Source organism: Mesoplodon densirostris, chromosome 6, assembly GCF_025265405.1.
Source record: "Mesoplodon densirostris isolate mMesDen1 chromosome 6, mMesDen1 primary haplotype, whole genome shotgun sequence".
Classification (NCBI taxonomy): Eukaryota; Metazoa; Chordata; class Mammalia; order Artiodactyla; family Ziphiidae; genus Mesoplodon; species Mesoplodon densirostris.
In genome coordinates, this window is record NC_082666.1 from 6,478,493 (window position 1) to 6,494,426 (window position 15,934).

The following is a 15,934-nucleotide window of genomic DNA, read 5'->3' on the forward strand; positions in this document are numbered from 1 at the left end:
AGAAAGGGATGCTTTGGAGTCGAGTGGACGTTTGGCAGCGGCCAAGTAGCCCTGCCCCGCGGTGTCCTCGCCGAGAGCCTGAGGGCCAGCAGGGGTCCTTGTACAGGGAGGGCAGCACTGCGGTGAGGGACAGCTCAGGTAAGCCTAAATCCCACCCCTGCTGCTGTGCGCTGTCTGACCTCAGCCACTTGTAGAACCTCTCTGAGCCTCGGCTCCTTACCTATAACGTGAAGGTGATGACGGGGCCCACTTCGTGAGAGGTCTGTGAGTAGAAACAGGGCTGAACTCGTGTGGCAGGTACTGACCACTTAATAAATGGTGCACGGTGGATTCTGATCACCGTGGGTGTTATCACCCCCCAGAAAGGGTGGTGCAGAGGCAACGCTAGGCTTCTCAGGCAGAGGCCAAGTGTTCATCCAACTGAGGGTGTGAGCAGAGAAAGGCCCAGCAGCCCTCACCCTGGGGAGAGTGGGGGCCGAAGGAGGGGGCCAAGGGCATCCCTCAGTGACCGCTGCTCTGTTCCTGGGCCCCCCACGCAGGCAGCAGCGTCGGCAGTGCAAACAGGTTCAGGGCAGCAGCGAAACCCCACTCTGGGGCAGGACTTGGACCACTTGAACGGTCAGCCTGGGGCAGGGGGAGGTGTGTGGCTGCATTCTGCTTCATTCGGGCCCAGGATTTTACACCATAGAAAGATATCACTGGTTTCAGAGGGATTCTCTAGATTTACAAAAACTTGTCATCAAAATGTTTACTTTAATAAAAGTGAAATTCTGCCTGCGACTTGGGGAACAAGAAACCACGTGCTGATTTGAGTGAGTGCTGAGGTGCACACACCTGGAGATGAGGCTGCCTGAGGTCAACTTTCCCCTCTGCCATGTACCAGCTGTGTAACTGGTACGTGGTAAGTGGGTGAGGACTTGGCCGCTGAGCCTCAGTCGCCCCATCTGTTGAGTGGGGAGAACACCAGGTTGCCGGGAGGCCCCGACATCCCCACGCAGGTGAAGGGCTCAGGCAGCAGGTCTGATCCAGGAGCCCTGCCTGGCAAAGCAGAGCTGCTGCTGCCGATTTCCACACTGGTCTTGGCTTCAAAGCCAGGCCTGGTAAGTTACAGCCCTGGGTGTCCCCCGGGCAGCTCGGACGGCCTACCTGCTGGGCATAGCCTCGGAACATCGGGTTGACCAACTTGATCCCATGGGACAGGCTGGTGGGAACCACGTAGCTGGGGCTGTAGGAAGACCAGACCCATTAGTACAGGCGGCCTGCTCTGAGCTGCTCAAGCCCATGGGGGCAGCCAGGCAGCCAGTACGGCCAGATCAGACTCAGTGATGCGTTGACTACAACTTTGGGAGGTGCTAACCTAGCCAGGAGCCCCAGCAAGTTTGCACGTCTCTAAGGTCAAGGAAAACGTCAAGTCACGGTTCAGTGAGGCAAAAGGCTCCTGACTGGGATGGCATCACGTCCCACCAGCCCTTGACAACCTACCCCAAAACTGTTCTCATTATAAAATATTTCTTGTGGTTTTCTAATTTCAAAAGTAATACATGGGGACTTCCCTGGCGGTCCAGTGGTTAAGACTGCGCGATTCTACTGCAGGGCGCACGGGTCTAAACCCGGGTCGGGGAACTAAGATCTCGCACGCGGCGTGGCGCGGCTAAATAAATAAATAAAAATAAATAAAAAAGACAGCTGCTTTAAAAAATATATACATGTTCATGATTGAAAAACAGAAAATTTCAGAAAAGCACAACAAAGAGTCATCAAAACTAACAGCACCACCCAGAGATAACTATCATTAAGATTTCCAGATTTTTCCACGAAAATACGGACGCATATACAAAATTACATGCAGGTAAACACTTAAATGTGGCTTCTTAGAATTGGAATTATATTGCATCACACTGTTTAATAATCTGCTTTTACACTTAATATGTTTCTATGCACTCACAGGTTTTTTTTGTTGTTGTTTTGGGGTTTTTTGGCCGCACCGCACACCTTGCAGGATCTTAGTTCCCCGACCAGGGACTGAACCCGGATCACAGCAGTGAAAGTCCTAACCACTGGACTGCCAGGGAATTCCCAGCACTCACTTTAAATTAGTCCCAATTTTAACTTTTCCTGGAGAAACAGATCTAACCCAGGCTTCTGGTCCTTAAAGTCCTTTTTCACTGAGCTAAAGCCGCTGGACGTCAGTGCCAGCCACTTCTGAAATCCTTTCCTACGTGCGCGGATGTGGCTGAGACCTAGGAGTGGTCACCACACAACTCTGGACCTCAGCACACACGCTGCAAAATGCTGCCATCTTCAGTCAACACCAGGCTCAAATTCTAGCTCCACCTTTCACAAGACGTGCTATCTTGAGCGAGATCCTTAAATCTTCTGAACCTCAGTTCCCCAATTTGTGAAACAGAGTTGGCTATGACCTACAGCCCGAAGGGCTGATGTAAGCATTGCACAGGGTAAAACACAGCAAGTGATGGTGAGAGGCTGAAGGCACAGGAAGTGCACTATCAAAGGGCCGACAGAAAACCCATCCCCACACCCCTGCCCCAGGTTAGGGACTCGGTCAACTCACCGTTTCCTGTGCCAGACCTCAGAGACCAGCTTCTGGTAACTTTTGCACAGGGCTGGCTTCTTGTCTGTGCGCACCAGGCCTCCACACTCCAAGAAGAACTGGGTCAGTGGGGGGCTGGGGGATGGGGCAGGGAGCCAGGTCAGAAGAGAAAAGAAGGGGAGCGTGGCATTGTTTACACAGAGCCGGATGGAGAAGCAAAAGCGTCTTATGTGGGATGTACCGTGGCCCCCTGGAGCCAGAAATGCCTGCAGAAGGCATTGAAGGACACCACCTGTTATGGGCTGAATTGTATCCCCCCAAATTCATACACTGAGGGCTTCCCTGGTGGCGCAGTGGTTGAGAATCCGTCTGCCAATGTAGGGGAGATGGGTTCGAGCCCTGGTGCGGTAAGATCCCACATGCAACGGAGCAACTAAGCCCGTGTGCCACAACTACCGAGCCTGTGCTCTAGAGCCCACGTGCCACAACTCCTGAAGCCCCTGCGCCTAGAGCCCGTGCTCCATAACAAGAGGCCACCGCAATGAGAAGCCCGCGCACCACAACCAAGAGTAGCCCCCGCTCACCGCAACTAGAGAAAGCCCACATGCAGCAACGAAGACCCAAAAGCAGCCAAAAATAAGTAAATAAAAATTTAAAAACAAAAAAAAATTCATACACTGAAGTCCTAACCCCTGTACCTTAGAATGTGATTGTGTTTGGAAATAGGGTCTTTCTTTAAAGACTGTTGTGTGAACGAGAGGAACCACTGCCTGTCCTCCCGTCAGCCCCTTCTTGGAAACCTTCCTGAGCCCAAAAGCATCTCCCCCACTCCCCTTTTCTTTGTTTTTGTTATCTTATTACATAAGAAATACTCATTTACTGTAGAAAAACTTAAAAATACTAAGCAAACAATAATTGACCTTAATCCTACTACGTGAGGATAGCTACTCTGTAGATCTGGGGGCATATCCTTCTAGACTTTTCTATGTATGAGTATCCCCCATCCCTCCCTCCTCTCTCTCTCTCTCACACACACACACACACACACATATTGAACCCCTACTAGGTGGGAGACCCTGAGTGCCAGGAATAGATGTCCCAGCCTCAGGGAGTGGACACCCTATCCTAGATGGAAAATAATATTTTCCCTCCAAAATGGGATTGCACCAAACAAAGGTTTATAACCTCCTTTTTCCTACTTATCATCTTCTGAACTCCTCCTCTTTTTAATAAACATTGTCCTGCACCATTTTTTCCTGAACTCATTGTAAGGCTTCCCTACAATAAATTTATGATTTTATCAACCTTTAATTTGTTTCCAGCAAACGGCAGAATCATGCACCTCACTGCACAGACAGCTTTCTTGACATCTCAGGGTACCTCCTTAGGATAAATTCCAACAGGAGGGATTGCTGGGTCAGAGGGCGTGTGTGGTTTGGGGCATTCTGATGTGTATCCATATACAGGCTTCTGTGGGTAACATACAGAACCCGGCTTGGGGGCCCCAACTCCCAGATGAGGCGCAACCTACCAGTTGGACAGGGCCTGCAGGGCTGCGTTCATGTAGCAGGAGTTGCCAAGGTTCTTCATGCCCGTGAGGCCTGGGAGACCAGCGCACACAGAGGAAGGGGAAGGTGAGCATCTCGACACAGCAGGAACCCGTAGAGGATGGTTCTGAGTCCCCTGGACCCACCCCGGAAACCTGCCGAGTCCGCTGACGTGGTCCCACTCCCAGCAGCTCTGGTTACCGCAGTGTACGGAACCCACGGACCCCTCCACCCTCTGCCCAGCCCAGCCCACTGTCAGCACCGAGCAGGGGCAGCGGCCTGGGTGCAGAGGGGCCGGCCCGCCCACGGGCACATGGCTGTACAAGGCTGAGGGCAGCGGCGGGCACCCCAGGGAAGCCCTCGTGCCCCACAGGCCACCCCGCCCTGCCCAGGCAGCGCAGCGCGTGGGGCCATTACCTCGCGGTTTGAGGTCATCGTCCTCCGACTCGGACTCTCCTTCGTCAGCCACGGCAATGGGGACAGCTTTCAGAGGGTGGGAGGGCGGCACAGAGTCCTGTGTTCGAGAACCAGAGTGAGGTAAACTAGGGGGGTGAGGAGGGAGAGGGGTTGGGGTCAGAGGCCCATGTGCCTCCCCCGCTGGGGTTCAGGGTCAGGGGAGAAGCCCAGGCCCCCAGCCTGCACTGAGCCAGCCCATCCGAGCAGAGGACACCGTGGAAAGAGAGGGCATTGGTGGCCTTGCCCTGGGAACTCCGTGACTTGTATTTTACTTACAGTAATGAGTAGTAATAATTTATTTATAATAAATTTGGGAAAAAACAGAAACACAGAAAAAACAACAGGCAATCCAACTTTCCTGAGACAACCACTGTTGATAATCTATCTTATCTATGTAGCGTTTTAACTGTTAATACAGATACACCCTCAAAACAGGATTTGTATATACTTCTTCAGAGCCTTTTTTGTAAAAAATCATAAATATCTACCATGTCCACAAACGTTTTCTATATACACTTATTAAGCACCCATTATGTGATGGTCACTGTCCAATGTGAAGACAGCACTGCACACACACAGACACACGCATGCAAACACGCCTGGCCTCCACACACACACACACGCACGCATGCACGCAGACACGCCTGGCCTACACACGCACACACGCCTGGCCTCCCGGGGCTCCAGGGCCGGCTCTCTGACTGCTCTCCGAGGCCGGCTCCGGGCTGGGCTCACCCGCCTGCCTCCTTTAAGGGCTGCTCGGCGCCCCGCGTGTGCCTTGCCTGGTGAGGGGCAGGAGGTTTCCGGGCGTTTCCCCATGAGCGGCGGCTGCAGGACCGTCACCAGGGACTCTCCACAGGCCAGGGAGGGCGTGCCCCGCCCCACGGCCCTGGGCTCACCCGAGGCCTACAAACTCCCTGTGGGAGGGCCGCCCTCCTTCCAGGCACCTCCGTGTCGCCCAGGGCTGGGGTTCAGCGGGCGTTCGCTGACACGAGCTCCTCAAAGCCAGCTGGGAACGCTGAGCAGGAATGGACGCCGTCGGGGACCCACCGCCCTGCCCTCCTGGGCGTCTCCCTGGCTGGCGCCCGCACCCACTCACCTGCTCTGAGAACTTGGGTGAGGGGCCCTGCGGCTGGGCCGCCAGCCGAGGCTCCAGGAATACCTCCTTCTCACAGGCGTAGCACCACACCCGGAACGTGGTCAGGTTCACTGTCAGGTTGTGCTTTTTGGCCTAGAGGGCAAGATGCAAAATCAGAAGGATACAGTGGCCTAATGGGTGCCCCAGGCCTGCCTCAGGGCTGCGTGAGCTCTCCAGCCTCAGGAAAAAGCCCCATCGGGTCAGAGACCTAGAAGCTCAGGATCCGCTCCCCCCACAGGCCAGGAGTGCCAGGGGCTGCAGCAGCATTCTCTCTTGCTTCTTCGCCGTGATTCTTCCCATTTTACACATATAACCACTGAAGCCCAGAGCGGTAGACGGCGCTGGGTGCGGCCGAAGCTGGGGTTTGAACTCTGGGCTGTCGGACCGCAGCGCCCATGCTCCCGGCCACCACGCTCACCTGCGCGTGGATGGTGCTGTGGTCAGCGAAGGATTCTCCGCAGCCAACGTAGGAGCAGGCGACCTGGGGAGGGGGGTGGAGAGGAAAGGAGAGCGGACGGATGGGGCGGCCAAGAGGACGCTGCCAGCACGGCGAGCCAGTGCCCGTCTCCGCCCAACAGGACCCACAGGCACCGAGGCCCTGCCGCCCTGCAGGAACACAGGCTTGCACAGCCAAGGTCCGCGCTGGACAGGAACGGCTACCACACAGCTGCCCCCGCCTCTGAGCGAGACGGGCACTGTGCCCGGAGCTGCTGCTCTCCTGCAAGAAGCCAGGCAGGGTCGCAGCCAGATCCGGGCACAGCTGAGGCCTGGCTGCTTGGCGCCCAGACCCTCACCCCCTCCACTTGTCCCTTTTTCACCAAAACCCCACTTCCTGAGGGGCCAGTTATCGGGACCCACACTTTGGGTGGGGAGACTGGGCCTCACAGCCATCTTTTAACGGGGAACACTGAATCGGGCAGAGGCGGCTGGGGCCCGGTGCAGACCCCGTGCCCCTCAGTGTCCCTGGTGACCTGCCTCTGGCCTTGCACTCTCCTCTCCCAAATCCACCCAGCTCCCAAGGGCCAGCTTAAGGGTCTCTCCTCTGCGAGCCTCTGCCCCAGCGATCAGCCTGCTTCTCCGCAGGAGTGCTTTGGTGTCATTTCCAGCTGTGGTCACCACTGCACAGGCTGATGAGGACCTTTCAAGGAAACGACCTTTGGGCTGTGTCATAAAGGATGTGCCACTTTCTGCATCAGGTCCGTCTCTGTCTCTCTGGGGGGCCTGTGGGCTCCCAGGAGGTATGACCACGCCTCGCACTTCTTGCTGTCCCCTGGGGGCCCAGACAGTGTCTTGCAGTGTAGTTTACACTGAGCAACAGGCCCAAAAGGAGGAGGCCAAAGCCCCGTGGGGGGTCCTATGTCTTCTGAAAAGACAGACTTGAACTATGGTATTTTCACCTCTGTGGGCTTTTTTGTTTCTCCTTGTATTTGTTTTCAAAGAAATTTTAAGTTAACAGCCATTTTCAGTATGACTATAAAATGCAACACACACTTGTAGAAAAGTTGGAAAACACTACAAAGTTACAAAGAAAAATGAATTACCCATAATTCTACCCCCCAGAGAAAACTGTCACGTGTTGATACATCTACGGTTACTCTTTTTGGTAAGCAGTAATAATCACGACCAGATTTTCCTGGACACTGTCTACCGGCCACACGCCCTGTTACGAACATCACAGGCATCATCTCGTCAAATTCTATGCTAAGGTGGGTCTGCAAGGAGGGGCCAGTTATCAGTGTTGTGGCCTCTAGGAAACAAAGGCCCAGGCCAGGGCTCAGAGCCAAGATGCTACAACGTCTCTCTCTCTCTCTCTCTCTCTCTCTCTCTCTCACACACACACACACACACACACACACACACTCTCTCTCTCTCTCTCTCTCTCTCTCTCCCTCCCTCCCTCCCTCTCTCTCTCTCTCTGCCTTTAATGCCGATGGGATCATTCAGTCCAGAGTCTTCTCCAACTTGCTTTCTACTCTTGGCATCTTTAATGGCTGCCAGGGCAGCCAGGCCAGGGGCTCGCAGACTCTGGGGCCCTCTTGGCTTGGGCTTGGGAACCACACCCGAGACATCCATGCCCTGTGTCCCTGCCCAAGGTTCCCAGCTGTGCCCATGGGGGACGGATGTTCCCACCGCAGAGTCTGGACCCAGCTCCACACCCCAGACAGCTGCAAGGATACTTTACCTGGAGACAGGCCCACAGGTTGGGTCCGGAAACACCGCATGACTGACAGGTGCCCTGTGTGAGGTGCGGAGAGAGAGGAAGAGAAGGGTGTGAGTGGCCTGTTGGATGTGCACTGACGGACGCACCTGAAGGTCTCAGCTTAGAGGCTTTGCCTCAGAAAGGCCCTCGCTGGCCCACAGGGGCACTTTAAATTTTAATGTTTGAATTTCGTTTTATCATGTGCCTGTAAACACATTTTCAATACCATCATTTAAAGCCTAAATAAACAGACGCCATAATATGCTCCCTCAACACACCTTCTACTCTTCCTTCGTTGCATTTATTTATTTAAGCCTTTCTCCCCACCTAGGCTATGGGCTCCATGAAAGAAGGATGGTCTGTTTTGCCTACCCCTGCGACTTCACAGAGAGCCTGGTAGAGATCAGGAGATCAATATATTTGCTGACCACAGAAAACACCCAGGTTTCTGGTGGTCTGGATGACAGAGCCTGCTTCTTGTCTACCAATCTCTCTCCTCCCTGCTTTAATAAAAGAATCCATGAATTTAGGCTGAGCACATGGCCAGCCAGCTGCAGACTATGTGTCCCAGCCCCCGCTGTGATCATGGGGCTCAGTTCTAGTCAATAGTATGACAGCGAAAAGCGACATGTGCCACTTATGAGTTTTGCATAACCCTTGTTCTTTCTCCTCTTTCCATTGGCTGGAATGCAGATGTGATGGCAGGAAGTGAAGCAACCACTTTGGACCTGGAGATGTAAGCCATGTGTTGAGAATGGCAGAGCCACTCTATCAGTGCTACCTACGTCTGGACTGTTCAGTGAGAGAAAAGTAAACTTCTGTCTCATTTAAGCCACCGTATCTCAGGGTCTCTTCGTTATAATTTAAATTGTTCTAAGTAATTTTGTCTGTGCCTGTCTAGAACAGCAATCCCCAATTAAGCCTCCACAATACCCAATGTGTCTCTGCCAGTTGTGCGATGAATTCTAAGCGCTGGAAGCAGTTACAGAGTACTTAATCAGAGTGAGAGCTGACCTCTGGTGAGGGATCACAACAGTCCAAGCACCCAGCTAAGTTTTTTACACCTTGCTCATGTAATCCCCACCACAGTCTGTGCAGCAGGTCCCATCAAGATCCCCTTCATAAGATGAGAAACTGAGGCTCAGAGAGGTCATGACCCTACAGAGCAGAGTCAGAAGGGGAAGCTGAGGAGCCGCGGTCATCAAACTTCCCAGTTTCCTCCCAAGGGTGACCACGTCGACCCCCAGGCCTCCATGGGAACTTCTTCGTCTCACTAAGCCCAGATTTTGGCTGTTTGTAAACAGCCTGAATGTGGGACTCTCACTAGGGTGGAGGTGACACAGCTCATCCCATACAACAGGGCAGAGATTTGCAATCTGTGATTTAGGGTCTCTTGCTAAGGATGCTACGGCTGGCTAGAGATCAGTCTGCTTAGTGGACTCAAAGTCACAGCTCTTGACCTTTCCAAATCTGTCATCTTTTGTGATTTTCTGATTTCACAGTTCACTCCCATCTTCCCAAGTTTTTTTTTTTTCATTTCAGTCATTTGAATGATAAAAGTATTGTATGTTTAACAATTTAAATGATACACGTACACTGTATATAATGTGTAGTATGTTATATACAATACATATATTCTGTATATAATGTGTAGTATACTATATGCAATACATATATGCTGTAATAATTTGAAGTATATCCCTCCATATCTTCTTCTTATATAAACAAATATGCATGAGGGGGTGTGATTTCTAGTAAAAATAAGATCATCCTATACAAATTTTTCGGTAACAGGCTTTTGTCACCTATTTGTGGTCATCCTTCTAGTCTGTACACAGAGACCACATCTCATTCTTTGCCATGAGTGCATGGTGGTACACACCATGGGCACAGACACCACAATCTGTTCACTCATTCCCTTCTTGATGAACATGCAGACTGCCACCAGTATTTTCCTTTTACAAATAATGCTCAATAAATACTGCTGTATTTGTAACTGTTACTACACTTCTACTAGATAAACTCCCAGAGGTGGCATTACACCCCTAAAGTCACAGTAATGCCTAACCCCACTACCACGCCTGGTCTACTTCCCTCCCTTGGTCAGCTCTGAGTGAGAGCAGCTTCTGCTTTGCCCACCTGAAAATGGTGTCATGTTGCTTCTCTGGCAAAATCCTTAACCATCGGGGAAGTCAGGCATCTTTTTTCAAGAGTTTCTCGGCCATTTGCATTTCCTCCATTTTGAGCTACCTGTTCAATCCGTGCCCCTTCTGGGTATTTTATTTTATTTTATAAATTTTATTTATTTGTTTGTTTATTATTTATTTATGGCTGCATTGGGCACGCAGGCTTCGGTAGTTGTGGCATGTGGGCTCAGTAGTTGTGGCTCGCGGGCTCTAGAGCGCAGGGTCAGTAGTTGTGGCACACGGGCTTAGTTGCTCCGCGGCATGTGGGATCTTCCCGGACCAGGGCTCGAACCCGTGTCCCCTGCATTGGCTGGCGGATTCTTAACCACTGCGCCACCAGGGAAGCCCCTTCTGCGTATTTTAAAACAACATTGGTTTCATTTTGTAGATTTCCAAAAGGCTGCCACGTCCCAGCCCAGTCTTTCCACGTTCTGCCTCCCTCCTCCCACCTCGTTTATCTCCTCCCTGCTCTCAGATTCCCTGAGAAATCCTCTCAGCTTGTCTCACTTATTCTTTTGTGCAGACTCAGGAAGAGACCCAGCATTAGACCGTGCAAATGCACCAGAGCCTCGCTGCCCCTCCTCCTGGCCACACTGAAACCGTGCCCCTTAGGGTTAACAGAAATTGGTGATTAACAGAAATTGAACTTGTCTTACAGAATAGCAGCTAGGGAATCAGCTCCTTAAAAAGCCCCTCTGCTTTGAGCCTGCCTTCACTGAGCAAGCTTGTCTTAATTATTTTTCTCAAATTGCATACCCTCCAAGCTTCGCGTAGCCTATATATCACAAGACTCCTTAACAACCCCTATAGATAACAGCTCTAACAGCTCTGATGTATGGGTCACTATAGGAATAGGGGCTTAAGCTGTTTTTTAGAAACTTGGAGTCAGCTCTTGTCCAGTCTGAGCTGGCTTAAACTGGTTGGGACCACTGACCCTAAAACTGGGCCTACGTAGGTGTCCGATGAATGACCTTTTGTCATCAGAGGGCCAAAAACTCCACCCTCAGATCATGCTAGGCGCCTCCATTTTTGAACACACATCCCAGGAAGAAGGACGTAACTCAGACAACACCCGCACAGAACACCGATTACCTCACCTGTCCCCACGCCTAAGACCACCCTGCTTCTTTAATCCATAAATACCCCAAGCCCCTGGCCTTTGGGGAGGTGGACCTCAGGCTTGTTCTCTCGTCTCCTCGCTTGGCTGCCTTGTGAATAAATCCTTTCTCTGCTGCAAACCTCAGTGTCTCAGCGTTTGGCTTAATGCACGCTGGGCAAACAAACTTGGTTCAGTAACAGCCAGTGAAACTACTTCAAAAGAAGCCATGGGTACTTTGAAGAATCGCGCCCTCATGCGGGCCCAGACTAAACCAGCTCAGGCCAAAAGCCACCCAGAACCTGCTGGTGCAGGGAGGCTGAACGACCAGCATTAGGTGCCTGGAAAGAAGACAAGGAAATATGTCTAGGAATCTGACCCACCCCCACTTCTGGGAATGGCCCCTGCACATGGCCCTTCCTCTGAACACGACGACGCTGTATTGGCAGAAGGCTGCAAAGGGCCCAGATGTCCACCCACAGAGGAGCAGCTATGGAGTCCACACAGTGAATATGATACAGCTTCAAGATAAACCATGAGATCTATGTGCCGAGGCCAAAGAGCTCCAAGATACACTGTCCTGTGAATAAACCACGTTACAAAAATAGCTATGGTACACTACCTTTTATGTAATAAAGGGGAAAATGAAAAATAAGTATTTCCATAAAGAAACTCTGAAAAGATATGAAAGCAACTAATGTCCCTGGTTACATGAGGGTGGAATGGAGAAGCTGGGCACAGGGCAGGTGGGGGGATACTTCTTGACATTTTTCTTCTTACGTTGTTTCATTTTTGAACCACGTTACCTATTTAAAAAAATTTAACTTAACAAACAGACAACACATCTTCCCTATTCGAAGTGGCCCACCTTCTCTCTTTGAGGCTCCCTGAGCCCTTCACAGATCACGTGTGCAAAAATGCCCGTGGACTCTCAGAGTCTGACTCATTCCCTGCCTTGCACCTGCTCCAACCACTAATGGGCAGAGCATCAGTGTTCCCAAATGGACTGGTCTACATGGTAATTAATGGCTGTTAGGACACAGCCCCTGGAAGGCCTCCTAAACTGTCGCCAGCTTTTCCATTTACAGAAAAGGCCAAGAAGAGACTGTCAGGGGCCAGTTCTTCCGCTGCTTCAGAAACGTTTGTACCCCAGGAATGTGGTGGCCCTGGGTGTGGCCCTCAGCCCCATAAGGTCTGACCCTTTACCTTGGATTTGAGCAGCAAGTCCTCTTTGGTCACCTCCCCTATAGAGTCAAGATGAGGGCAAAGGTCCCTGGAGTCCCCCATGCTGGCCTGGGCTTACCTACAAGAAAACACAAGGAATCCTGGGTTAATGGCAGCCACTGCTGGCCAGAGGCAGGGGAGGCTGGTGGTGAAGTGCACACTTTGGTCTCTAGTCCCAGCTCAGCCACATACCAGCTGGTGACCCAGGGAAGCGACTTAACTTCTCTGAGCCTCACCCTCCTTGCCTGAGAACTGGGGAGGGAGATAACACCCACCCTGATGGGTTGCTCAGAGGACTCATGAAGATAATATACGTCAAACGCCTGGCACAGGGCTGGCACAGGGCTGGCACAGGGCTGGCACAGGGAGAGCAGGTGCTGGGATGATGATTAGGATTCAAGCGCTGGGTGTGATGATTAAAAGTGTCGACAGGGAAGATGCAAGGGTCCTGCCTACATTGGGGAAGCTGCGTGTCAAGGAATCTAAAACCGTGGTACTTTTATTAAAAGAGACCAGACCCATGCCCTGGAGACTACTCTACCCAAGGGGGCAGCAGAGGGCTGGGTGGAGAGGCTGGATCTCAAAACCAAGTAGAAAGGCAAGAAGCAGATGTTGACCTCAGTCTTCTCTAAGCAAGCAAGACCCCTCTTCTCAAGAGCTTCTGAGAGGCCAGGTGCCCCATAGGCCACTTATCTCACTTCCTATGAGAAACCCCACTTAGAGAAGAATCCTTAAACACCACGATACTAGAGGAGGCCATCAGAGCAGCAGCTCCTCCAGAAAATGTTTCCTGAGAAGGAGCAAGTCAGAGAGAAGGGCGGGCAAACCAACCTAGGAAGAGGTCCGAAAGATGTTCACTAAAGCACCAAATGGTGGTGTATCTGGGTGAGAGATTTCACAATAGCTTTGTTGTTTTTTTACAATGATACATGCTTATTATAAAAACAAAACTCAGATGATGTTAAAAAAAAAGTACAAAGTATAAAGTAAAATTGCTGATGATACTGTGGCAAACTTCCTTCCTGACACTCTTCTGTGTATAATTTCTCTCTTTTTTTAAATCAGAAGGAAAAATGGTATTTCTGTTTTGAAAAACAAATGCTTCCTTTGAGGGAACTCCTTGGTGGTGATAGGTAGTTCTGTATTTTGACTGTGGTGGTAGTTACGTGGCTCTACATGTGTGTAAAACTGCTCAGAACTGAACACACACACACACACACACACACACACACACACACACACACACACACACCTCATACACACAAATGGGTGCAGGTAAAACTGGTGAAATCTGAATAAGCTCCCTGGGTTGTACCAGTCACTTTGCTGGTCATGACACTGTGGTACAGAAACACCAGAGATGTGTTACCACTGGGGGACACTGGGTGAAAGGTACATGGGACCTCCCAGCACATTCCTGGCAACTTACTGTGTATCTATAATTATTTCAAAAGGAAATGTTTAAAAAGAAATAACTAAGTAAATGCTTCCACAACCCAATATTTTAGCAGAAATTGTACCCAGGAACCTGGCTTTTGATTCTAGCTCCAAACTATTATCAAGAAAGGTCCAACCAATCAAAGATGTAGGTGGAGCCAAAAGTGCTTTAATCAAAGGCAGAGGCTGTGCATCCACCAGAGGGAGGTGGACACCCCCAGGCACCCTCCTGTAAGCCCCCTCCTCACTCCATATGGTCGGCCGGGGGTGAACTGGCCCAGACTCCCAGCCAGAACAGGAGTGATTGGGACTGATTAGGGGCCAGGTCCCAGACTAAGTGCTTTCTGTGTATTCTTTCATTGAAAACTTGCCCCGGCAATCTTTGAGGCAGCTGTGTTTTGCCCCATTTTGTAGATGAGGAAACGGGACACTTCTGGTCTCAGGTCTTGCAAACAGGAGCACCAGGGCTAAGGCCGAAACCCCAGCTGGTCAGACTCTTAAGGCTCTCTCTTTGGAACTTACGGAAAATATAAACAGATGCAGATGCAGATGGAAGTGTGTAACACACCCCCATGTACCCATCACCTGGCTTCACAACTAATCCATGGCCAACCTTGCTTCATCTCAACCTCCCACTTCCTCTTTTTCTGCAGCAAATCCCAGATATCACGTCATTTCATCCGTGTATGTTTTTCTACAAGACTTGAAAAAAGAAAAAGTAAAAACAAACAAACATAACCACAATTCCATTATTTCACCTAAAAAGAAAAATCCAAACTTCCTCCTTGGTCTGTGCATAAGGGCTACACCTGAGTGGAGCAGGCTATGGGCCTACCTTTGTGCAAAGCGACAGTCCCAGGAAGCAGCCAGCATCCGCATTCTCCGGTGACGGCCGACAGTGCTGGGCTGCAGTGGGCCGGGGTGAGTGCAGGCTTCTGGCAGGGAACCTAGAGGGACAAACCAGCACACTTCATGTACCTCCGTTACCTTAAAATCACTCTTAGCACCAACCAGGGGCTAAAAACAGCCCAGAATTCCTCCTGGGAGAGGAAAGTGAATTTTTGGACATTTGGGGTATCCACAGGCTGGACACACTCCCCAGTCCATCCACAGGGACAATAAAAACACACCACTGAAGGGGCCGTTGAAGAAGGCTTGGGTGGAGCTGTCAAACAGGGCAAACAGCCCCTCCTGGGGGGAGCTGGACCTTTCACTAATCACTGCTGGGCGTTACCTTCGCGATCCCCGAGAGAGGGATCTGCAGGAGAGGGCCACGGGGCCTCTCCAGCTATTGCTCCCCACGGACAGAAGGATCCGCCCCTTCCAGGAGGGCCACTGAGACCCTCAGATCATCCTTTGAGACTCCCAAGAACTTTGTACTGCTCAGAACCCCCGACCCTAGGCGACAGACACAATCAGATTCGTCCGCATGTCACCAATGCTCTCCCTTCCTTGGTGGGCCACAGCTTCCCAGGTGTGGGCAGTTCATAGAGGGAGAGGCAGTGAGAAGCTACCATTTAAAATGGTCACATGCCAATGACGGGGTTCAAGGTTCTAAATTCCAGTCCTCCTCCTTTGAACCCAGATTTTTAGTTTTTCGTTTCCACGGAGGCCAAGTGCGCTGGGTGAGTGGCAGCTCCACACTATTTTAAGCTGCAGTATGTGGGTTTTTTGAGTAGCTTTGGTATGTGCCCCATCTCTCCAGCTAGATGGCTGAGCCAGGTTATGAGCTTGATGCCCAGTGCCGTGAACATTGCCCCAGACAAGGATGACAGTGACAGGCCCACTCTTGACTCACATGTGCAATCAGACTACTTACATTCCTGCAACTTCAGATAGAAAAAAAAAAAAAAATAGCCCTGTGGCTGAAAACCCTCTGTGTACTCTCACTGCCCATTTTACAGATGAAGAAACAGAACTGGAGCTAATGAGCTAGGAACTTGGCCACGGTCGATCCTGGGCTAGTACGTGGTTGGCGGGGACCTGATCAGGTCTGTCCAGTGAAGAGTCTTGCTCTAAGTCAGGGGTCAGCAAAATTTTTCTATAAGCGTCCAGGTAGTAAGGATTTAGGCTTTGCTGCCCACAGTGATCTTCAAAAC

The 15,934-nt window shown here is 51.1% G+C and overlaps 1 protein-coding gene across 5 annotated transcripts in view; it reads right to left on the reverse strand.

Moving 5' to 3' along the window:
- Positions 1-15,934, reverse strand: part of USP20 (ubiquitin specific peptidase 20) — a 47,134-nt gene that overhangs the window by 17,499 nt on the left and 13,701 nt on the right. For 3 of the 5 annotated variants that reach the window (XM_060100617.1, XM_060100613.1, XM_060100614.1), the window contains exons 2-10: positions 14,671-14,782; positions 12,381-12,477; positions 7,875-7,928; positions 6,111-6,173; positions 5,654-5,785; positions 4,516-4,612; positions 4,083-4,152; positions 2,573-2,686; positions 1,147-1,225 (exon numbers count right to left, since the gene is read on the reverse strand). In XM_060100617.1, coding sequence (XP_059956600.1) covers positions 1,147-1,225; positions 2,573-2,686; positions 4,083-4,152; positions 4,516-4,612; positions 5,654-5,785; positions 6,111-6,173; positions 7,875-7,928; positions 12,381-12,461 — 690 coding nt within the window. In that variant the 5' untranslated portion in view covers positions 12,462-12,477; positions 14,671-14,782. The other 2 variants (XM_060100615.1, XM_060100616.1) reach the window with 2 other exon arrangements.